Source organism: Felis catus, chromosome F1 (assembly GCF_018350175.1).
Source record: "Felis catus isolate Fca126 chromosome F1, F.catus_Fca126_mat1.0, whole genome shotgun sequence".
NCBI lineage: Eukaryota > Metazoa > Chordata > Mammalia > Carnivora > Felidae > Felis > Felis catus.
In genome coordinates this window covers 50,430,886-50,455,557 of record NC_058384.1, presented here as the reverse complement: position 1 = coordinate 50,455,557, position 24,672 = coordinate 50,430,886, and the positions used below count along the sequence as shown (strand labels likewise).

General features: G+C 34.4%; 1 protein-coding gene and 1 pseudogene across 3 annotated transcripts in view; one reads left to right on the top strand and one right to left on the bottom strand.

Annotated features, from left to right (window-relative positions):
- Positions 1-24,672, bottom strand: part of BRINP3 (BMP/retinoic acid inducible neural specific 3) — a 410,843-nt gene that overhangs the window by 126,246 nt on the left and 259,925 nt on the right. For all 3 annotated transcript variants that reach the window (XM_019822169.2, XM_019822171.3, XM_019822170.2), the window contains exon 5: positions 6,464-6,569. In XM_019822169.2, the coding sequence (XP_019677728.1) occupies positions 6,464-6,569 (106 nt within the window). The remainder of the gene's footprint in view (positions 1-6,463; positions 6,570-24,672) is intronic.
- LOC109495737 lies at positions 2,277-3,327 on the top strand (annotated as a pseudogene).

Sequence of the window (24,672 nt, the reverse complement as noted above, 5' to 3'; positions counted from 1 at the left end):
CAGTTCATGTCCTTGCCATGTATTAAGACAGCTCTATGATATGATTCATTACTTGTCTACATGCAAGTTTAGTGAATTGATATCTCTGAGGAAAACATTCAAAAATGAAGATAAGTCTATATGATTAATATTTAGGGTTCTTTACTTGTTTAGTATTTATTATGATACTTCAAGAAAATAGTTTCAATTTCAGCCATCTTGTTACATAGGAAAATTTAATAAAAAAGGTAAATATTCAAAGTGATCAGTATATAAAAAGAAAAAGAAAAAGAAACATCTGGCCAATACCTAATTGACATTTACTACAAAATTGGATTTTACAATTATCTTTATCTCTTTATCTATCTATCGACTTATCTATCCCTGCAAGAAGAAAACTGACATTCTGTAAAAAGTTTTTTGGGGGATGGGGAAGAAGTCTAGAGACAAATCACTCAAAACCTTTTTGAGTTTTTTAAGGCTCTCCTGGGGATTTTTTTTTTAATGTACAGGAAAAATAGAGTAAAAACACCAAAATACTAATTACAGAAGGTCTACTTGGCACTGAGCCATTGCTTAAGGAAGCTGAGTTCTGAGCCCAGGATGTTCTGTTAAAGGGAGCATATGAAACAGGGCACTGGAAATTATAAATGATAATCTAATGGAAATTCTGCAAACTGAAGTTAAGAAATAACTGATGGACTAATAGCAGGCTAGAAATGGTTAAACAGATAATAAGCAAACTGGAATATATCATAAAAATATTGAATACAAAGTAGTAAAAAAAAGCAAAAGAATATAAAATACAGAAGACAGTATAAAAGATATATAGGTCATGACTAAAAGGTCTAAAAATATATTTAGTGGAACCCTAGAATAAGAGGTAAGAAGGAAAAAAGCAATATTTGATGAATAAATACATTAAAAATTTTTCAAAATTGATGAGATGCTAAGAAAGCTGTAATGTGCAAATATATGTTCTGGCAAGGCAAAATATACTTTCTGGCAAGACAAGCAGCAAATTGACAATGACCAGCTAACTAGTGCTCTTCAATGCTGTTCACCCAAAATAGCGTGAAAAACTAAGGAATTCCTTGGACATTATCAAGTTGCCATCTAAAATTTTCATCACATATTAAATAAACCAAGAGTAGCAATTTGTTGCATTATAAATATTTCTCTTTTGGGGCACCTGTGTGGCTCAGTCTGGTAAGCCTCCAACTTGACCAGGTACATGATCTTCTGGTTCATGAGATCAAACCCCTCAATGGGCTCCATAGTGAGAGTACAGAGCCTGCTTGGGATTCTCTCTGCTCTGTCTGTCCTTCCCCCAGCTTGTGCTATCTCAAAATAAACACAAAAGCAAATAATTCTATTTTAAAATAAAAATATTACATTGTATTTCCTTATGTAACAATGGACTCTTGTCCTGGCAATTTGGGATCTAATAACATCTACTAGAAAGAATTTATGAGTGAGGTGTGTGTATGTGCATATGTGTTTGTTAATTCATTTCACGATCCCTACATATTTTTGTTCTAATATATATTCACTAATAAGCATCTTTCCTGACCTCAGTCACATATTGCTGCTATGAAAATAAATAATTGATGATGTGTATATATTTTACTGACAAGTAGAGATAACATAAAATTTTATAGCATAAATTATACAATACATGTTTTTCTTTTGTTTAATTTTTTAAGTTTATTTATTTATTTTGACACCAAAAGAGAGAACACACAAGCAGACGTGGGAGAGAGAGAGAGAGAGAGAGAGAGAGAGAGAGAGAAAGGGAGAGAGAGAATCCCAAGCAGGCTCTGTTCTGTTAGCACAGAGCCCAGCGCCAGCTCAGACTCACAAACCCTGAGATCATGACCTTAGCCAAAACCAAGAGTCAGATGCTTAACCGAGTGAGCCACCTGCACCTCAATATGTACTTTTCTAATAATGAAAATCTTCAAGCTAAAGAATGTTAACTCTCGATGTAATCATTATAATTACTGGTAACACACAACTCAGTAGATTTAAATTTAGTACATGTATTGGTAAATAATCTTTAAAAACAAATGTTACTATCTTATTGAAAACACAGGATTTTAATGACTTGATAGGGTTTTAGTGTTCATTAGTTTATGGGTTTTTTGGCTAGAAATATATGTTAATAAAAATAATTTTCCTGCTTTTCATCCTTATATATGTTAAGCTCTAAGAAATCTATTCCACGGAAGTGGGCTGGCATCCAAGCCCCTGCCAATGCGAATCTGGCGGGAATGGGAGCCATTAGAACGGCCACCATGACTGTGGACAAGAGCAGCACGATGCTGCAGTACCTCGACTACAGGATAAGGTGCATCCCTCAAGACTTCCTGTATCTTCATTGGCACCTTCAAGGCTTTAAACAAGCGTGTGAATCTGATCCTCTGTGACTGTAATGAGTTCAGGAAGATCATGCCAAAGAATTCAAAACAGAAAGAGAAAGAAGGAAGTCCTTCATCTGGCGCTGCTTGGGGAGGAGAAACTGGTCTCAATGCCAGGAGAGAGACCTCTTCCCAAAGATACTGACATTGTCTGAGTGACACCTGCTGGAGCTGCCAGAGGCCCAGGGATTAGCAGAGTTGATGACAGAGGAATCCTAGGTGGTGTTCCAATGCCCCACACTCCTGCAGGACTTTCTGTGCCCAGCTGAGGGGTTGGTGGGCCAGCCCAACAGGTGATGACCCCCCCAAGGAAGAGGCATTTAGGTTGCTGCAGTTGCTGCTATAGCCAGTATTGCCGGGGTCCCAACCCAGTATCCAACTGGCTGTGGTGTCCTTCCCCACCTAAGGGCTGAGAGGAACCCCCTCCAGGCATGATGGACCCACCACCTGGCATGAAGATTCCCATGGGTCCCACAGTGAGGATCCTCATGGATGAGGAAGTCCAACGAGCATGGCCCTTTCAGGATGCAATAGCCTTCCAGGGGGATGAGATGCTTTCTTTGACCTGTGGCCACAGAGATATGGATGTAGTCCACAAAGTCATGGGCCCGACTGCCCGGGGCCAAGTTACCACAGGCCTGTTTGTTTGTTATGCCTTTGTTCTCAGTCTCATGAAGTTGTCTGGTTTCCCTTTGGTGGTCTCCTCCCCCAGGAATGCGCCCACCAAGGCCCTAGACTGTTCTGGCCCTCCTCAGCTCCCTGCCTGTTTCCTGTAATGCTGTACATAGTCCTTCTATTTCCTTATGGCCTGTGAAACTAGTCTCTAATAAACTCTTAAGAATATTTAAAAAAAGAAAAAGAAAATTTGTTCCAATACATCAATAAATAAAGAAAATAGGAAATAAAACAGTTTTATGAGGCAATATCATTAAATTTTTACTATAAGCAAAACAAAAACAAAAACAAAACAAAAAAAACAATTATAGTGACCTATCAATAAATCTCCTATTTGATAATAAACCAGTCCTCTGTCAATTTTGTCGAAATAAAACATTAAGAACCAACTGATCTGGAAAAGTATTTGTTACTCAATCATATGAATCATTCACATCTCAGTTTCTGGGAATTTTACCAAAAAGTTATTACCAAGACTTGATAAATGACTTTTCATCACTCCTTTACCCTTTCACTCAGTAGTACTTTGATATGTTAAATTAACCAGGCTTTGGAAACATTGGAATGTTATTAATATATTAATATGGATATATTAATATTAGTATATTTATTAACACTTTCTTATGAGTTACTCTTTGTCATATATTACATGTATCATCATCAATAATTTGGAGTTGCAGGTATGGCTTTTTCAAGTTTTGAAGTGTCTGTTTGTAAGCTAACCGGTGAAGCCAGATCTCGAGGACAAACAAGCAGGTAAACCTAGGCTCCTCACTGCCAGAAAACATTTGATTTCACTTTTTTTAGGTCAAAATTAATGTTCTGTGTGCATCTCTTTGACATCTCATTTCAGAATGTTCATTCTAATATAGTGAGGTCATGTAGTTTTGTTCTGAATTTGTTGCCTGATGCTTTTACCTTGAATAATTCTTATTGATGCTTTCCTTGCTCTGATGAAATTCTACTTCGAGACACCAGTGTTTCCACTTGTCAAACATAGTGACCTAAAATCTTTTATACATTTCAAAGGAATGTATCCTGGGAATGTTGATCCAGAATCAACTAATGCTTTGTTGTTGTTGTTGTTGTTGTTTTTTAAGTGGAGAAGGGCTGCTATTAATGGTGAGGTTGAACAAGTAAATCAACATAAATACTCAGACTCTCAATAAAGATGAAGTCTGAGAAAGAACACATGGGGAGTTGAGGATTTTGATATTAATTTCCTGAAATTATCTTTGGAAAGGTCTTGGCACCACAAGGGTACACATAAAGTTGTGGCAGACAATTGAAAATAGAGGCCTGGAAAATAGAAAAGGTGAAAAATAGAGACACAGGTTTCTGCATTACTCACAGAAATGGTAAAAGGTTGAAACAATAATTATTCAAAAAAGAAGTACTGCTTCACTTATTCGTGTGCGAATTGTTTTTCAAGACAGATAAGAGGTTGAAGCTTTGCTTTTATAATATAATACTCTAAAAACTAAGCACAGTAATTCACAAATAAAAAAATAATAACTCATGTTAATAAATAAATTTTAATAATAAATCAATAAACATATGTCATATAAATATTCCAAATCTTTTTCTATTAAACTTAATGCTCTGATGACAAGTTAATCCATACATTAGAAAAGAGTAAGCAGTAGAGAATTACATGTAATATCAGCAGAGTACATTTGTTTAAGTAAGAAAAAAATATTTCAATAACTTTATAGCCAAAATTGATAATGAGAAATTGGATGGCATTTAAAGTTTAAATTTTTAAGTACTTCCTTTTTCATTTGTATACAATTGAAAAGAGATGAGATTCATTTATTATTTAGGGTAAGTTTAAATAACCCAAAGCTATTACATTTTTGAAAATTGAAATGTTGAGGGAAAATGTCTGGATTTCTGGAACTTTAGAGCATTCTTATGTAAAACTGAATAATGTAAATGCAGCTCTAACTTATGTAGTTAAAGAAAAAAGTAGACGAGAGAAAAAGTAGACTAGAGAAGAGTGACTGAAAATTGATCAAGTTGATCAGTCAACTTAATTTAGATAATATGTCACCACAAACAAGGCCTTTCTGAACTTCTTCAACTAGTACATGTTTAAACATATGTATTCATAACCTTTCTTGTCATTATAAATAAGTAATAAATAAGCACACACACCAATGACCCATTTGAGGACAGTATATATATGTTACAAGTTATTTAAAAATCCTCTATTGAGTTTTCTTACAAAATATAACAATAGAAAACAAAAGGCAAATTATTACCATTATCACATAATCTATCTCTATGATGGAAGTAATGCAAATATAAATATTTTGTTAATAAATTCTCAAATAACTGTCTATCAGAGGACAAACTCAGCTCTATGTACCATATTAGGCTATGTTTGTTTGTTTAGTTATTTACTTATTTTTAAAGTTCATTTATTGATTTTGAAAGAGGTAGAGACAGTGCAGATGGGGGAGGGGGCAGAGAGAGGGAGAGAGAGAGTCCCAAGCCATGGGGCTTGAACTCACGAAAATGTGAGATCATGACCTGAGCCGAAACGCTTAGATATTATGTTATACTTAAAATGTCAACAGTTCATGCTACTCTGTGCATTGATATGGCTACAACTTTTACTAGAATCTATAAGGAAAAAGTCAAACCCAGACAAACCTATGAAAACACAGCTACATATTGAGATAAAGATTACTGTATAGAAGTAAAATATCATGATAAATTTTCAATTGCCACAGATTACCTAATTTAAGAAGTAAAGTGAATTTTAACATTTTCTTCATCTGGTATAGAATGTTATTAGCAATTAAAAATAGGAAATTAGCATTTTATAAGAATTTTAACAGCCTAGTGCTGCATATATGGCTTGTTAAGAAGAAGAAGAAGAAGAAGAAGAAGAAGAAGAAGAAGAAGAAGAAGAAGAAGAAGAAGAAGAAGAAGGAGGGGGAGGAGGAGGAAGAGGAGGAGGAGGAGGAAGAGGAGGAGGAGGAAGAGGAAGAGGAGGAGGAGGAGGAGGAAGAGGAGGAGGAGGAAGAGGAAGAGGAGGAGGAGGAGGAGGAGGAAGAGGAGGAGGAGGAGGAGGAAGAGGAGGAGGAGGAAGAGGAAGAGGAGGAGGAGGAGGAGGAGGAAGAGGAGGAGGAGGAGGAGGAAGAAGAGGAGGAGGGGGAGGAGGAGGAGGAGGAGGAGGGGGAGGAGGAAGAAGAGGAGGAGGGGGAGGAGGAGGAGGAGGAGGAGGGGGAGGAGGAAGAAGAGGAGGAGGGGGAGGAGGAGGAGGAGGAGGAGGGGGAGGAGGAAGAGGGAGGGGCTGGGGGAAGGGAAGGAGAAAGAAATCACAACTGGGTAATTGTTATCCAGACTTGTAGAGAATTAATGAAGTTTTAGCTACATACCTTGCAACTGAATCTTATTCTCAGGACTCTGAACCAGAACAGAACTGACAGAATCTAAGTTGTCATAGTTACTGCAGCCAAGAGGACCAGTCCGTGTTTCTGTTACCTGACAAACAAAACATCAACTTTATTATATAAATCAGACTTCACCATGTTCTTTTAGCTCAATGTAGCTGTCACACACTGATATTATATGTTTGACAGTAAACATCACTGGAAGGCATAGGATCTGATACATACCAACAATACACACACCTAAGCACAGAGAAGACAAATAACTCCCTTTGTCTTCAATTCCATTCTCTTTCCTTTGGCTAGGCATAAATCTTCTGGGAAAATAATAGAAAGCCCTTTTTGGTCAAAAGCATCACTCACCTAAGGTCATTGATTTTAACCAAGATATGACAAGGCCATGCCCCTTTAGATAGAGAGCAAGTTCTGACTCGTATGAGAATTGTTTTTTGTTTGTTCATTTTTCCTCAATAAATCAGACCCATCTGTCAGGCTACTGTCTAAAAACTGATTTTATTATTTTATTCTACTTAAAAATCTATAATTTTCCCATCTTTTATGGTGCCTTCAAAGTCCAAACTCTTTTGCTTGATTTCCATCTGTCCCATTTATCCCCAACACACATTAACTTGCTTTCCAGATGGACATTCTTAATTCTATGCCTTTGCTTATACATCCTCCACCCCCGTCTTTCTTTTCTCCCCTTTGACTAACTTATTTTATCTCTCCTCAAGATTAAGCACATTTTCAAACACCCACACAAAATATTCCTTACTGACTTCCACTTGTATTTTTCCCATTTCTATAAAGTTGCGGTTTGCAGTGCTCAGCCATAGCACTTAATTATGGAATCACATGTTGCAGACTAATTTTTCCATGGGTCTCTTGGGATGTAGAGTATTAGGAGATGAGGAGGAGTTTAGGAAATAAAGAGGAATTAAATTTATCCTCAGGATAATTAAAAAAAAAAACATAGTTTGAAGCAGGGAAATATTTTGATGATCTTTGTATTTTTTTTGATCTTTGTATTTTAAAAAAAGATACTCTCCACACAACAACCAGAACAGTTTCCAAAATTAATTCACATCATCTCATTTCACCATTCACAACTCCATGATGGCTTTCCATCTTACTGAGGGTAAAACCCAGAACCCTTCCTAGAACTAAACAAATGTCATTCTATCCAGTTATCCCTGTTACCTCTCTAAACTCATCCCCTCTCCTCTTTTCCTTGTTTACTCCACTCCAACTACACTTACCCTTTGCGAACATGCTAGTTATTTTCTGACCTTGGGATTTCTGACCTGCTGTTCCTGCATCTGGAATGCTCTTCCTCAAAATATTTATAAGCTCACTGTTTCACTTCTTTCAAGTTTTTGTTCAAATGTCACTCTCTTAGGACTACTTGGACTAGTCTATTTTCAATGAATACACCCTCCCACACTTCCCTCTTTGAACATTATTTCCTTTCCTCCTTACCTTGTTCTACTTTTTCCAAAGTAGTTTTCAGCTTCTAACATGCAGTACAATTTAATCGTTTATCATGATTACCGCTGACACCTCTCATCGGAATGCAAGTTCCACAAGTGCAGGAAATACTGCCTATTTTGTTCACTATAGTATCCACATCACATACTAGGTTCTTATATAAGCCCATGATGAAGTGAAAAAGAAGGGGACAGTTTGAGGGGGAAAATCATAACAAGGAAGACAGTAAGGTGGTTATTGAGATGATAAAGCCTGAATAAAGCAGTGGCAATAACATTTGTCTGAAGAAGACAGATTATATAAAACAATTGGACCTGGCAAGATTAGGAAACACTGAAAATATACACAGTGGAGGGAGGAAAAGGAAACTGAGGTTTCGAGCATAAGTGATAACATCATGATACGTTGCAAATAGGGTGCACTGTGGAGAACATGTAAGAGAATTTGGTTTTGAGCATTCTGACTTCTGAATGGAATAACATTTTCAACCAGAAACATCCAGTAGGAGTAACAGTGCAGATCTATTTCTTAGAAGTTATGTCAAAGATGGGATTACTAACTTGGGAGTCAAACACTTACAGGTAATAATCAAAGACAAAGGGATAGACATGTCAGCTCAGATGCACTGAGTGAAGGTATAATTTGTACCATTACAGCTCTATGATATTTTGTAACAAGTCCTTTAAAACAATGTATATTGACTATGAGTACAAAGCAATAGTTGAGAATGCAGTTTATCATGCGCAAAGCAATACTTTTTCCCTAGCATCACACCAACGTTGTCTATTCCCCACCACTCTATTCCAATGGTGATACTGACCATCCCTTATTTTTTTCAGGGAAATCATATCTAATGTTGATATGTATAGCATACATGTATGAGTATGAGTGTGTATACACACATGACATTTAAATATAGATGATTAACAAAAGGGTAAAAGAAGGTTTAAAGCCATCCAAGGAGATACTTAAGGTTTCATATAACTTAAATCTTCATGTTGTCCTATCATGTAGTTTAACTACTGTCCACCAACACACAGACACAAAAATAATAGAAACAAATTCCAGCATTTGTCATCGTAAGGAATTTTTTTTTAATTTTTTTTTCAACGTTTATTTATTTTTGGGACAGAGAGAGACAGAGCATGAACGGGGGAGGGGCAGAGAGAGAGGGAGACACAGAATCGGAAACAGGCTCCAGGCTCTGAGCCATCAGCCCAGAGCCCGACGCGGGGCTCGAACTCCCGGACCGCGAGATCGTGACCTGGCTGAAGTCGGACGCTTAACCGACTGCGCCACCCAGGTGCCCCATCGTAAGGAATTTTTAAGAAGTAAAATTGGCTGGGGCACCGAGGTCGCTCAGTTGGCTAAGCTCCCACTCTCGGTTTTGCCTTAGGTCATGATCTCACGGTTTTGTGGGTTTGAGCCCTGCATCAGGCTGTGTGCTGACAGTGCAGAGCCTGCTTGGGATTCTCTCTCTCTCCCTCTCTGTCTGCCCCTCCCCTACTCACACTGTCTCTGTCTCTCCCAAAATAAATAAACTTAAAAAAATAAATAAATAAAAAGAAAAAAGAAATAAAGTTGGCTTCAAGCACACGTTTATTGAGATATGAGATCTTGGAATTTAGAAGGCAATCTTCTGACACTTAACTTTTGAAAGAAGATAAATGGTAGTATTCCATCTCTTTACAGACCTTCAGTTATATTAAGTTACTGTGTTTTTGAGAATAAATTCAGGAAATTTAAATAATGGGTTTATAAATTTAGAACTTTGAATACCTTTCTAGATCTATATCTACAGATTGATTTAATCTCTTGCCTTTCACAATATACAATAATAAAAATCTAGCAGATCCTATTTATAATTTTAGTATTTTTTATTTATTATTTGTTTTTGAAAGAGGAAAAGAGAGCACAAGCAGAAGAGGGGCAGAAGGAGAGGGAGAGAGGATCCCAAGCAGATTCTGTCCTGTCAGTGCACACACAAACCTATGAACCGAGAGATCATGAACTGACCTAAAACCAAGGGTCAGAAGCTTCACTGACTAAGCCACCCAGGAGCCCCAATTTATAATTTTATTTTGTTTATTATCACTCAAAAGTGAATTCGCTAATACTTTTATGATTTAATATAAAAGTTCACAAACTCTAGCACAGTCAAAATGCAAACGTCTTATTTTCAATGGTTTCATATTTAAGGCTCTTACATGTCTTATCAGTGTCAACATTAATAAATGCATCCATCCTTGTTTCTTTAATACTATCAAGGAAATGAAATGAAAAGAAACTAATAAAAGCCAATTTATTCTATAAGCATTTCTATAGATATATTAACTCTACCAAAAATGAATTATGTGGTGGTACCACAAATAGCTTGAACTTCTTTTCATCAGCTGATAGATGAACATCTGGTATAGAGGTCTTCATATATAATCTAAAAATGGAAGAGTGATTAAATAGCTAAACATAACAATGAGTAAGACTAAAAAAAAATGAATACCGACTGACAACAATGCAGTACTGATAGCTTTCAGTGTTTTGAGAACTGTGATATCGAATGAGAAAATATTTTTTTTTAATTTATTTTATTCATCTATTGGAAGGAGGATGTTGAAAGCAAGGGAATGTAGTCCTTAGTATCCAAAAATGATGCCCTCTCTGAGGTGTCACAGTGGTTTGTGATTGTATCTGAGCACTATGAAGAAAACTATGTATTTGTGGAAGTTGAAGGACCAGTGTAGAGTAGCAAACACCAAAGAGGCGACTTTACCAGGAGTAGAAAGAAAAATCGAACCTTCTGAACGTATTTAGGACAAATATGTCTTCAAAATATAACAAATGTGGTGTTTATTTCTATCATTGACTTATATGAATTGTGTTTTATTGAAAACAATTTTTTAAATGCTTATTTTTGAGAGAGAACAAGTGGGAGAGGGTCAGAGAGAAGGAGACAAAAGATCCGAAGCAAGATCTGTGCTGACAGCAGGGAGCCTGATATGGGGCTTGAACTCACAAACCACTGGATCATGACCTGAGATGAAGTCAGAGACTCAACAAAGTGAGCCACCCAGGTGCCTCTATGCAGATTGTGTTTTGAATATATTGTTAAAAATCAGAGCGGATACAAAAGATCCTTTCAATTTTTCCTATATTGTTCCTATGTTGTTGCAAGAAACTACTGCTTACTATTTTCACAGTTGGGAGAATTTTACAGTCTAAAAGAAGAATATAGAACCTTCTCAACTCAAAGAAATTCCTTGGAAGTAATTATATTAACCAATAGTATAGAGTCATGTTAATTTAGATTAAAATAAAATGGTACAAATATTTCACTTGGAAATAAACCATCTTTATGATTTTCTATCAAATTTCTCTACAGTTTTACATAGTCTAAAGATAATATAATGTCACAGCGATGCAGTGGAGTAATAAAATCAATTCAATGAGAACTAGTTGAAGAAAAACTATCTGAAGCAATTTTTTTTAAAATATTAAAACAGTGAAGAAAATGGGACAAAAGAGTAAACACACAAAAAAACATGCCACATTCCTAAACGAAATTGCACTATTAAGAGTCCATCATCTTCAAAGTCAGGCATTGCATATTTAAAATATTTGCAGTCAAAATCATAATAATGTTATATATTTTGAAGAAAACAGACTTAAATGAACATGCCCAGGTAACTACTGTAGCTCCACCAACTTAAGCTATTTAAGCTTCAAGTTTCTATTGGGTGGAATGACTAAAATTTTCCTAGAGCACAGTGTGCTTGGGAAACAAAAATGAGGTGATCCATAAACAGTGCTTACCATGTGCCTGGGCCACAGTAATTAATTCAAGGTAAATTTAAAGTATGTGTAAATGTTTACTATTAAAAAAGCAAAGGCACAAGATGATCTCAATTCATGTGAACTTATTGAAATTATCCATACTCTACCTCTCAGTCAAGGTTATTAAGATCACAATACTTTTTTCTGATGTCAGTGCTGAATGTTAACTAACACCTTTCTTTGTAGTTAGAGAACAGGGGGCTGAATTTTAAACCATCCTAAATCAAACTCACCCTTGAAAGAGACTAGGTAGAAATTTTGTACAAAATCACATCAATACACAATTAGAGCACAATATAGTAAGAATAATCCACAGACTAAGCTAGAAATATTGGTATAGGAAAAAATAGTTCAATTACATAAAATGAAAAGAACAACAGTAGCTACAAGAAAAATAGAAAAAGTTTTCTGATCTGTAGTATTGAAGACAATCAAGGAGTCTCTCAAAACAAGTATGATTATATGAGAATATCTTCATCCATGTTGAGGGAAAAAAGCAAAAGAAAATGAATATATACTTTGTAAAATTATACACACACATCCATTATATACATAGCTCTGTGAATGTGATATTGCTCTAGGCTTTTTACAGAATGAAGCAAAGCATTAGTTTGTCATTTTGGCTAAAGTGATTATTGTTTATCGACAATTCAATAAAATGCATGATCATATGAATAATATATCTCTTTATCGCAGATCTATAAATGCACATTTTTAAAAAAAAGCTTGTAATGTTCCTGGAAACTTTATCTGAAATCAATAGGGGGACTTTTTTTTTTTATACCTCTTAAAGTATAAAACAGATAAGAATCTGTTTACTCTCCATTACAATGGCTTGTCACTTGTGAACTATTTATTGACCATATGATAAAAAATATGGAATGGCAGTATCCTTTTTGTTCCAATGCATCATTTTTAATGACAAAAATAATAAATGTTTATGTTGGAACTTCAAACAATAAAGTAACAACTGCTTTTCTCCTCTGTTCTCATTTATTTACCATCTTCCGTTTACCAGACACGAAAATCATTGAAACTAGAAGAAACGGCTGTTCAAGACCATCTTTTATTCATCGACCAAATTTTCATGAACTTCAAACTTTACAGCTTTTTCCTCCTATTTTTTCTTAGATTTCATTTGCTTCGAAATTATATTAGAGTACATTGAAGTAGTTTTTTGGATAATTTCATATCATCATTGATTGTGCATAGGAAACAATAGAATACTGATAAGTACAATGTAGCTCTTTTATAAGGAGTTTTTAAAAATCCAATCCAATCCAATCCACTTTTAATATTGAAATGTTATATTTATTTTGTTTTTGTTCAAGGCCATGGTGATGACTATCCTATGATCTAAAGGATAAACACATGATAAATCAGTCTTCCACTAGGAGTACCATAACCGTCCTTAGGAGTATCATTCTTATTTCTTTTTTATTTTGTTAAGTACTCATAATTCAAAAAGCACAATTATTTCTTATGAAAAGCAATTAGCCTTTTCCTAATAAACTCATCAGTGAGTAGCCATGAGAAACACTATTTCCCAAGAGTAGAAAATTATTTTAGGGAATAAATATACTAAGAATTGGGAGATTAACCTTCTCAAGATATTTTAATAGCTTAATCCTTTATTTTATCACAAAGTTTTCTTTATGTTTTATTATGGCAATTATAATTTTTTAATGTTTATATTTGAGACAGAGAGAGACAAAGGATGAGTGGGGGAGGGACAGAGATAGAGGAAGACACAGAATCCTAAGCAGGTTTACACCAGGCTCTGAGCTGTCAGCAAGGAGCCTGATGCCAGGCTTGAACCCCAGAGCCATGAGATCATGACCTGAGCCGAAGTCAGACGCTCAACCAACTGAGCCACCCAGGTGCCCCTGGCAATTATAAAATTACACTCATCTGTTCACATTATTTTCTTCACTTATTGAACTGTAAACTCCCTATTCGTAATTACACACAGTACTTCACACATGGTAGGAATTCAATGATTGTGAAATAAATTGGTGGATAAATATGTTAGTTTTAGTTTGAAATAACAAAAGAATATTTACATTCATTTAGTCAACTTTTCTGAGAACCTCTTGAAGAAAATGCAGCAGTGACAGCATACAAAAAGTTTTAGAACTATCAGGAGTCTTAGAAACCATCCAGCCTCACCATCTCATTACACAAATGAAGTATCTGGAGCCCAGAGAGGTTATGGAGCATGCTCAGTATCATGTAAGTGAAATTAGAGCTGGAACTGGGTCTTAAACCTCCTGACTCATCAATCAAAGACCCATTCTGAGCATCATACTGGCTTTCAAGTTCTATATGTAAGGGTTTTAAACTTTGTTTGCCTTCATCAATTTAATTCATTCTCCCTCTACCTTTCCCTCTCTCTTTAGCAATAGAGTTACAGTAAATAAAAATTTAACTGGTCTAGATTGATGTATAAGTCAGTTAGAATGGTGTAGTATCTTGGGTCATTCTCATGAATAACAAATATTGCCATGAATGTGATGGTTAATACAACTTTACCATGTTATGGTTAATACAACAATACAACTTGGCTTTTAAAAGCCAAATGAATTACCTTTTACTCTAAGTATTAATTTATTAAAGACTTGAAATATAACTTCCCACATGTTCTTATATCATGCTAGATTAGACTTTTAAAGAGTAAAATACAAATGCTGATTACTTTTTATTATGTCCTAATATAGGATCTTTTATAGTTGTATATGGTTAAACCTATCAAAATAACAAAAACCTTTAGACAATACCAATATCAAATATATATATTTATATATATATATATAAATTTATATATGGTATAATATATATGTTGTAACCCATTATTTATAATTAAATCATGATAGGATACTAAAACATACATAATTGTATATATGTAAGTATATGTCTTAGATATAAATTATAATTAAATATACAATAATTTTATCATATGATATTCATTTATGATATTATATAATTTTATGATATTATATATGGTATTTGATTATAAATTGTATATAATAATTAGAAATTACATACATGCATCATTTCTGTTTACTTTCAAATATGAATATTAAGTTTAAATGTATTTTTACCGTTTTTTTTCCTCTGCCAGTCATTAATTCTTATTTTAACCTTTTACTGAGCACTTAATATCAAACTTCAATTCAATATAGTCTGAGTTCTTTATCCTGCTGCAATATTTCTGGGGCTTAATATTTAATTAAGAAAGAATTTTCAAACATGTTGTTAATTACAAAAAGCATATGAAAATGTTCATATTGGAATAATGATATTCTAGTAGCAAGAACATCGTTTACTTTTAAAGTTACTTTGTTATTTATACTAAGTTTTGTGGGGAAATTACAAATTCATATACCAAATGCTATATGTCCTCAAGTGAAAAATACATGAGTAGATCAATGTACATGAGTAGATTTAAAATTTAATTGCATTTTCACATTATAACACACGTTACACTTAGTGCATTATACACAATTAATATCATGATTTAAAATATATTGACATCGTCAATGTTTCTTGAACCTATTCTAGCTGTTCAAAGAAGTTTAAAATAGTACATGATATATAATCAATGCTCAGATGACTCATATATTTACATAGGAAGCACAAATACGAATCAAATACAAATTGAATGTAAAGGAGCATACACCATTGTTGAATTATTTATCTATGCAAATAACTTTATGCTGAAAACTATTTCTCCTAATTTTACTCTCCATAATTTCAATAAATAACACACTTTTAAATATTAGAATCATCCATTTATAGGATTGAATTTTAAAAAGCTATCTGGACTTTATTCTACAGGAGGAGCAGTGATACTGTAAACAGGATAAAATGTATGATCATAAATAATAATAAGTTATGTATTTTCATAACGCATGTGCAAAATAAACAACAGAACTATGAATTGTAAAATGTAAGGAATGAGACACAATGTAGATCAAAACATAGCATGTGAAATAAACTATTACGTTGTGAAGAGAATAATACAAAAGACAGGGTACACTTTATTTAGGGACAAAACAGAGTATATCTTCTTGGAGAGCAATTGCTTTAGTGCGGTTTTCATTTACACCTGCCACCATGAGTCCAGGCATGGCTATAATGATTGACCTATTTTTTTCATACCCCATAAATCACCCCCCATCACAATTATACACAAACACCCACATGTAAACCTGTTGAGACAGTCCATGTATGTCCTTTGGTACACTTTAAAATATAAAATTACACATGAGGCTAGAAAAAAGAAATTTTCTTAAAGTGTCTATTCAGTTTGATATGGAATAAGGTGAAGTGGACACAATTTAGTCACAGCAAGGTTGCCAAATAACATCAGGACTCCTTTGTGCTTAATCCCAGGTTACCATGGAATTTCACTGTGTGGCACTTGATTGGTCTTAAAGAGGCCAAATCTATAAGCTCACTCCTACAGATGCTGTTTGATTTATTTTATAAATAACGCAAAGCTTAAAATCACAGCAATTGGAAGAAACTATATAGAAAAAAAAAAGTTTTTATTAGGTTCCTAACTACATATATATATACACACTTAGAAAATTGACATTTTCCTAAAAGCTACATTTGTGTACCTGTAACTGATCATATTACATAAATGGGGACTTTGTACTTCATTATATGAAGCCTAAAGGAATATTGTTATTACACTAGAGTTGCCTTAGAGTTTTCTGATGGATTCAGTATTAATAATTAAAAAAAGAGAAGTTTCACTGCCACAGGGCAGCTGCAAACAACAAAGAGCTTACAACATGGTTTGGGGCCTGGGCATGTCACCTGCGTTCTGGTGAGAGTCCTTAGGCAGGCACTGCAGTTCTTGTGGCCGGTGTGGACCTGAATGCCACTTCCCCCCGACCAAAGAAACTACATTTGAGGGAACTCAGGAGCCAGAGGTTCATTTCTGTGGCTTCACCCAAAAAATAAAAATGATCCAAGGCAGCATTCATTATATTTATTTTAAAAATGAAAGCAAACAGAAGTAAAATATTTAAAAATGATTTTGTTTTCTGTTTATTCTATGAATTGCAATCTCATTGCCTTTCAGTTATTGAATTTACTTCAAATGATCACAAACTCTAAAATACAACAGCAAAAAAAAATCTATTTCTAAACCCAAGTTCAGAATACAAATATTATGGGAATCATCACATAAAACTAAGAGTGTTTTACAATCATTTTCAACAACACTGTTGTCAGCTGTCCCTTTTAAGCAAAAATACAAAATTAGGAGTTACACAAAAGGCTAAATTTAATATAACAAAGAATTGGATTCGAAAAGGGCCCTTAACCTTGGAGACAGTCATCTCTAATTGCAAAAGAACATGCACGGACTATCCCTTATGGTTTTTGTTATTCCTTTTCCAAATCTTTTCTGTATGTCTAGATCCAACCACTCCAAGATATGCCTCTATCTTTAAGTGTTCTCTCTTCTTCGATGGAAAAAGTAGAGAAGCAGTTAGATTGAACATATCCAAGATGTTATACACTGTCACCTAGGACTGAGCAAATGCCACTGAGTCCACAAACAAGACGTGTTGCCAGGTTGAGTGAGCAAAGAGTTACACTAAACACAGCCTCTCACTTCATTTATCCCTGTTCTATAATTTATTTTATCAGCATATTTCTAAATCTTCCCATTCTGTCCATTTAGTACTCACCCAGAGTCTCAGTCAAGTAGTGAATTGTGAGCTGAGGCTCCATATAATATAAAAGTTTATCAATTGAATTATCTATTTTGCTTTCCTTATCAAAGTAACTAAAAAATGTGCAGATGCAGGGGCGCCTGAATGGCTCAGTCTGTTAAGTGTCTGACTCTTGGTTTCAGCTCAGGTCATGTTCTCATGGTTTATGGGTTCTAGCCCTGCATTGGGCTCATGGCTGGCAGCGTAGAGCCAGCTTGGGATTCTCTCTCTCCCCCTTTCTCTGCCCCTCCTCCCACTCTCTCTCCCTCAAAAATAAATAAACTTAAAACAAAATGTGCAGGTACAAATTTCAAGTACTGGAGTGAAAGAACCTAACACAATATTGGAGAAAGATGGCAGCAGATTCAAGGGTACTGTCAATCCACCATGACAAGTAGTGCAATCAAAGCACACCCTGGGACAATCTGTCACTAGCAAAATGCCAACCACAAAATGCTCTGCCATACTGGGATACCAAAGCAAGGCAACTTATTATATATAGGCTTTTTTTTGTGCTTAAAAATTAATCTTGGGGTGCCCGGGTGGCTCAGTAGGTTAAACGTCCAACTTCAGCTTGGGTCATGATCTCACGGTTCATGAGTTCAAGTCCCATGTCGGGCTCTGTGCTGACAGCTTGGGGCCTGGAGTCTGCTTCAGATTCTGTATCTCCCTCTCTCTCTGCCCCTCTCCCGCTCACACTCTGTCTCTCTCAGAAATAAACATTAAATTTTTTTTCAATTAATCAAGCTCTTTCATTATTTTTATTTTTTATTTTCTGTTTTAATTTAGGAGACAGTATAGGGTATTGTACCATTTTGCACAGATCCCACTATCTTATTAAAAAAAAATACCTTACCAAAAATTTTTGTATTACTCCTCTAAAATTCCATATTTAATATCACTATTCTGAACTACTTATTAAAACATATCTTATTGCTTATGATTAAAAATATAAAACTTTTTATTGTAGCCTTTTGAAGTTTCAGCAGTATTCAATATTTCTGAATTCCTTAAGCATGTCAAAATCTCTGACTTCAGTTATCTTTTTATACTAGGACAACTAATGCCTGCGCACAGACTAGCTAAACTTTCCTACTGTAACTGTCATATTCTTCCATTTGTCACCCAATTAAACAAGCGCCCGAGAGAACTGATAAGCACACCATGCCAAAACTCCACAGACTCAGGAATAATTAAAAAGACAGAAGTGGATTTCTTGTTTCAACTGGTCATTACAGAAACAGTTCTGCTGTCATTTCTTTTCCTTTCTTTCTCTTTCTTTCTTTCTTTCCTTCCTTCTTTCTGTCTTTCTTTGTTTTTTTTCTTTTCCAAAAAATAATTGGCTTTGCCCACACAAAAAATGTTCGGATAAACCCAATTTCTTTAGTAACTGGTTATCATGAAAAGTCACTAAGATTACTTTTCGTCATCTTACAAACAAAATTATATGAGAAAGAAGAATCTTATAATCAACATGAATTACATCCACATTAGTAAAATTCTAAGAGCTGGGGTGAGGAATAAATTGAACAAATCTCTCAGTAATATTGCAATCACATTCTGTAGGGCTGCACCCCTCTGCATTATTGTTTCAAGTTGAAACACAGGCTAAAGAGTATAATTAATATAATCATTTATCATAAAAAAATTAATGGAAACATAACAAAGGTGAAAAGGACCCAAAGCTTAGTCATTTTTAAAGCATGTATGTATCTATTTCCTGGAATAAATTTAGAAATAAAATAACACAAATTTGGGGCACCTGGGTGGCTCAGTCCGTTGGGTGTCTGACTTCCGCTCAGGTCATGATCTCCGGGTTCGTGGGCTTGAGCCCCGCGTCCGGCTCTGTGCTGACAGCTCAGAGCCTGCTCCAGATTCTGTGTGTGTGTTTCTTTCTGCCCCATCCCTCTTTGCACTCTGTCTCTCTCTCAGAAATAAATAAACATTAAAAAAATTTAAAGAAATAAAATAACAAAAATCCAATGTGGACTCGCACTGCATTTTTGTCTTCCTATTCCATTACCTCTTTCCTAAATGCTAATCCTTGTTATATTATTTCTTCCCATTTATTACCTTCAGATATCAGGTTTCTTTTTTTATTTAATTTTTTTTTTACATTTTATTTATTTTTGATAGAGCACAAGTGAGGGAAGGTCAGAGAGAGAGGGAGACACAGGATTCAAAGCAGGCTCCAGGCTCTGAGCTGTCAGCCCACAGCCAGAAGTGGGGCTTGAACTCAGGAACCATAAGATCATGACCTGAGTCTAAGTCGGACACTCAACCGACTGAGCCACCCAAGTGCCGCTAGATATCAGGTTACTAAAGGGACTTCTATATCTCCATGGTGCCTCTGGGACTTCATGGAGCTTTGTTAACAGCAAGCATTTCTCAAAATGCAGTCCAAAGACCACATGCACCCATGGTTACAAAGCACCAAGTCTATTAACTTTGAATCTCAGAAGATACTTTTTAGTCATACAACCAGGTGATTCTTAGCCACAGTAAACACTAAAACCTACCTAGCTAGTAAAGAAAAATCTTAAAAGAAAAAGATAGGGGGGCCTGGGTGGCTCAGTCTGTTGAGTGACTGACTTCAGCTCAGGTCAGGATCTCATGGTTTGCAAGCTCGAGCCCTGCCTTGGGCTCTGTGCTGCCAGCTCAGAGCCTGGAACCTGCTTCGGATTCTGTGTCTCCCTCTTTCTGCCGCCCCCCTCTCATGCTCTGTCTCAGAAATAAATAAACATTAAAAAAAAAGATAATTCCTCAGTGGGTATATTATTTCGAATTATGTTTTTTTCCCTTTTCCTTATGAAAGATTACAAAAGCAAGCCCCTGTTCATTCATATCTCATTCATTCAACATTGCTAGGGAAGAACTTTCAAAGGGATTTATTCTTGACGATCCAACTTGGATTCACTGTTCTTTTTTTTAAAAGTTCATATTGTAATTATTTTCTGTGAAAAACTTTCAAAAGTAAAAAATAAACTAATCTGCTCCTTAATCACAATTTCCTCTTGGTTCTATTGATATACCAATTATCTTTATAACATATTGAGTATAAAGGTATTTGCCTCTGCATTGTGGGACCTGCTAAAAATGACTGAGGTGTTATTCAGATGTATTTTACTGAGGTGTCATTTGGCCTGTTTGGTTGGTTTCCCATCCCCTTATCTCACTATAACTGTAATCTATTGATATAACTATGAATCCAACTTCCAGCCCTTTTTGTCTTCCTGAAAATCTACTACTAATCTGTTACCAGTGAGGAAATCAGATAAGTAAGCTGGGTAGATTTGTTTTTGAATGGTTTTTAAGGGAAAACCTGGAAGACTCCCTCTTATTAAAAAAAATAAAATAAAAATAAAAACATGGACTTTAAGATAAAACCTACAAAATCTTTTTAGATTGCTTCGGCCTCTTCTATACTTGCTTTTAAGTTTTCTGACATATTACAGTTTAAGCTATTGAAAAATGACATTAAAATTTCCAAAAGGGCTATATTTCAAGTCAGAAATGTCCATATTATGCTTAACTATAATGGGACACTAGATTTTCAAGCGTAGAAAATGAAACAATTTGATTACCAAAAGGGGAACCAAATTGCAGTTATGAAATTGGTTTCTATTTCCAGCTTTGTCCTTTGCTTATGGTGTAAATATCTTCACATATAAAAACAAAAATATCTGCATTACTTAGGGAAAAAGAGATTATATATATATTATATATTATATATTATATATATAATATGTTTTATATATATATTATATATATATATATATATATATATATATATAATAGATGATAAGAGATTAATATGAACAATTATATGCCAACATATTGGATAACCTAGAAAACATGGATAAAATCCTGGGAAGACACAACGTTCCAAAAGTTAAAACAAATATAAAAAATCTGAATTGAGTTATTACAAGTATTGAAAGTGATTCAATAATTTAATTTGTGTGTATATATATGTATACACACACACACACACACACACATACAGACATGTATATGTTACTTAAACTCTGTTAAGCTCTGTTTTGATCACTATAGCTTTGTAATATAGTTTGAAATTTTGACATCAGGGAGCTTGAAGCCTCCAGCTTTGTTTATTCTTCTTTCTCAAGATTGCTTTGGCTGTTCAGGGTCTTTTGTGGTTATATACATATTTCAAATTCTTTGCTCTAGTTCTGTGAAAAATACCATTGATATTTTAATGAGGATTGCATTAAATCTGTAGATTTCTTTGGGAAGTACAGACATTTTAACAATATTATTTCTTCCAAATTAATGAGCAAAATATATTTTATTTCATTTTTTGTGTCATCTTTCTCTCTCTCTCTCTCTCTTTTATTTTATTTTTTGTCAGTATCTTACAGTTTTCAAAATACAGGACTTTTACTTTCTTGATTAAATTTATTGCTAGGTATTTTTTTTTTTTTTGATGCAGTTGTAATTGGGATTATTTTATTTCTCTTTCTCATAGCTCATTATTAGCATATAAAATGGCTACAAATTTCTCTATGTTAATTTTGTACTCTGCAACTCTACTGAATTCATTATTAGTTCTAGCAGGTTTTTGGTGAAGTCTAGCATTTTCTATATACAGTATTATGTCATCCACAAATAATAATAGTTTTATTTCCTCCTTTCCAATTTATATGCATTTTATTCCTTTTTCTTGCCTAACTGATATGTCTAGGACTCCCACTACTATGCTGAATAAAAGTGGTGAGAGTGGGCACCCTTGTCCTATGCCTGGTCTTAGAGGAGAAACTTCCAATTTCTCATATTAAGTATGATGTTAGCTATACATTTGCCATATATAGCTTTTATTATGTTGAGGTACAAATGTAATCCCACTTGGTTGAGACTTTTTATCATAAATAGCTATTAAATTTTGTCAAATCCTTTCCCTGCATTATTGAGAAGATCATATGATTTTAATATTTAATTATTTTTGAGAGAGAGAACACAAGAGAGGGGGAGGGGAAAGAAAGAGGAGACAGTGCAGAGCCCAAGGAAGGGTTTGAACCCTGGAACTGTGACATCATGACCTGAGCTGAAGTAGAAACTTAACCCACTGAGCCACCCAGGTGCTTCCAAGAAGATCATATGATTTGTGTCCTCTGTTTTGTTAATGTGGGATCATGTTGATTGATTTGCAGATGCTGAGCCATCCTTACATCTCTGGAATAGATCCCACTCAATTTGGTATATGATCCTTTCAATATATTGTTCAATTAAATTTGCTAATATTTTGTTGAGGATTCTTGCATCTATGTTTGCCAGGGATAATGCCCTGTAATTTTCTTTTATTGTGCTGTCATTGTCTAGTTTTAGTATCAGAGTAATACTAGCTTCAAAAACATGAGTTTGGAAATACTCATTATTCTTCAATTTGGGGAGTAATTTGAGGAGAACCAGAACTAACTCTTCTTTAAATGTTTCGTAAAATTCACCTGTGAATCTTTTGGTCCTAGATGTTAGTTTTGGGGGAGTTTTAAATTACTGAATTACTTTCAATACTTGTAATCACTCAATTCAGATTTTTTATATTTGTGTTAACTCTTGGAACATTGTGTCTTCCCAGGATTTTATCCATGTTTTCTAGGTTATCCAATATGTGGGCATATAATTGTTCATATTAATCTCTTATCATCCTTTGTAACTTCTCCTTTTGAAGTAGGCCTGTATCACTATCACTATGAACTTCTCTCTTAGAAATTCTTTTGTTGTTTCCCATAGGCTTTGAAAAATTGCATTTCCGTTTTCATGTATGTCAAGGTAATCTGATTTTCTCTTTGTGTTGAGAAAACTGAATGAAAAAGAATCAAAATGGACCACTACTTTACTCTATATATGAAAATAAATCCAAAAGATATGAAAGACCTTTAATGTAAGACCTGATAAAAATCTCAGGACAAAACATCAACAGTAAGCTCTTTGACATTGGTCTTAGCAATTTTTTCAAACCCAGACAAGGGTAGCAAAAGCTAAAAAAACAAATGGGATTATGTTAAACTCAAAACCTGTCACACAGTGAAGGAAACCAACAAGAAAAACAAAACAAAAACAAAAGCAACTTACTAAATAGAAGATATTGGTAAGTCATACATCCAATAAGGGGTTGATATAAAAAAATATAAAGAAATTACACAACTTAATGTAAATAACAATTTAAAAGTGGGCATATAAATTAAATAGACATTTTTACAAAGAAAACATACAAACAGACAGATTAAAAGATGTTCAACATCGCTAGTAATCATGGAAATTCAAATCAAAAACCCAATAAGGTATCATTTCAAATCTGTCAGAATGGCTATTATCAAAAATAACAGATGTTGGTGAGGATATGGAGCAATGGGAACCTTCATACACTCTGTGTGGGAGCATAAATTGATGCAACCAATATGGAGAAGAGTACTGAAGTTCCTCAAAAAAAAAAGTGCCATAAAATTCAGAAATTTCGCTTCTGGGTATTTATCTGAAGAAAATGAAAACAACAATTTGAAATGATATATATACTCCTGTAATTCACTATACCACTGTTTATACTAACTCAGTTATGGAAGCACCATAAATACCATCCAAGATGAATGGAATAGATAAAATAGATTCAGATATATTCAGACAGATACATACAATGGGATATTACTCAGCCATAAAAAAGAATGCAATCTTGTCATTTGTGACTGCGTGGATAAACTTAGCAGGCATTATGCTAAGTGAAATAAATCAGACACAGAAAGAAAAATACTATATCATCTCACTTTTATGTGGAATCTAAAATCATAAAACAAAACGAAAACAGAAACAGACTGATAGATACAGTAAACAAACTGTTGGTTATCATAGGTGGGAGGGGTTAGAGGGTGGGTGAAATAAGTGAAGAAGATTAAGAGGAACAAATTTCCAGTTATAAAAGAAATAAGTAATGAGAATGTAATGCATGGCATAGGAAATGTAGTCAATAAAATTGTAATAACGTTTTACGGTGACAAATGGTAACTAGACTTATCATGTGGATCCTTTTGCAATGTATAAAAATATTGAATCACTATGATTTATGTCTGAAACTAATAGCATATTGTATGTCAATTTTGCTTCAGTAAAAATAGGTAATCCCTATACAAATAT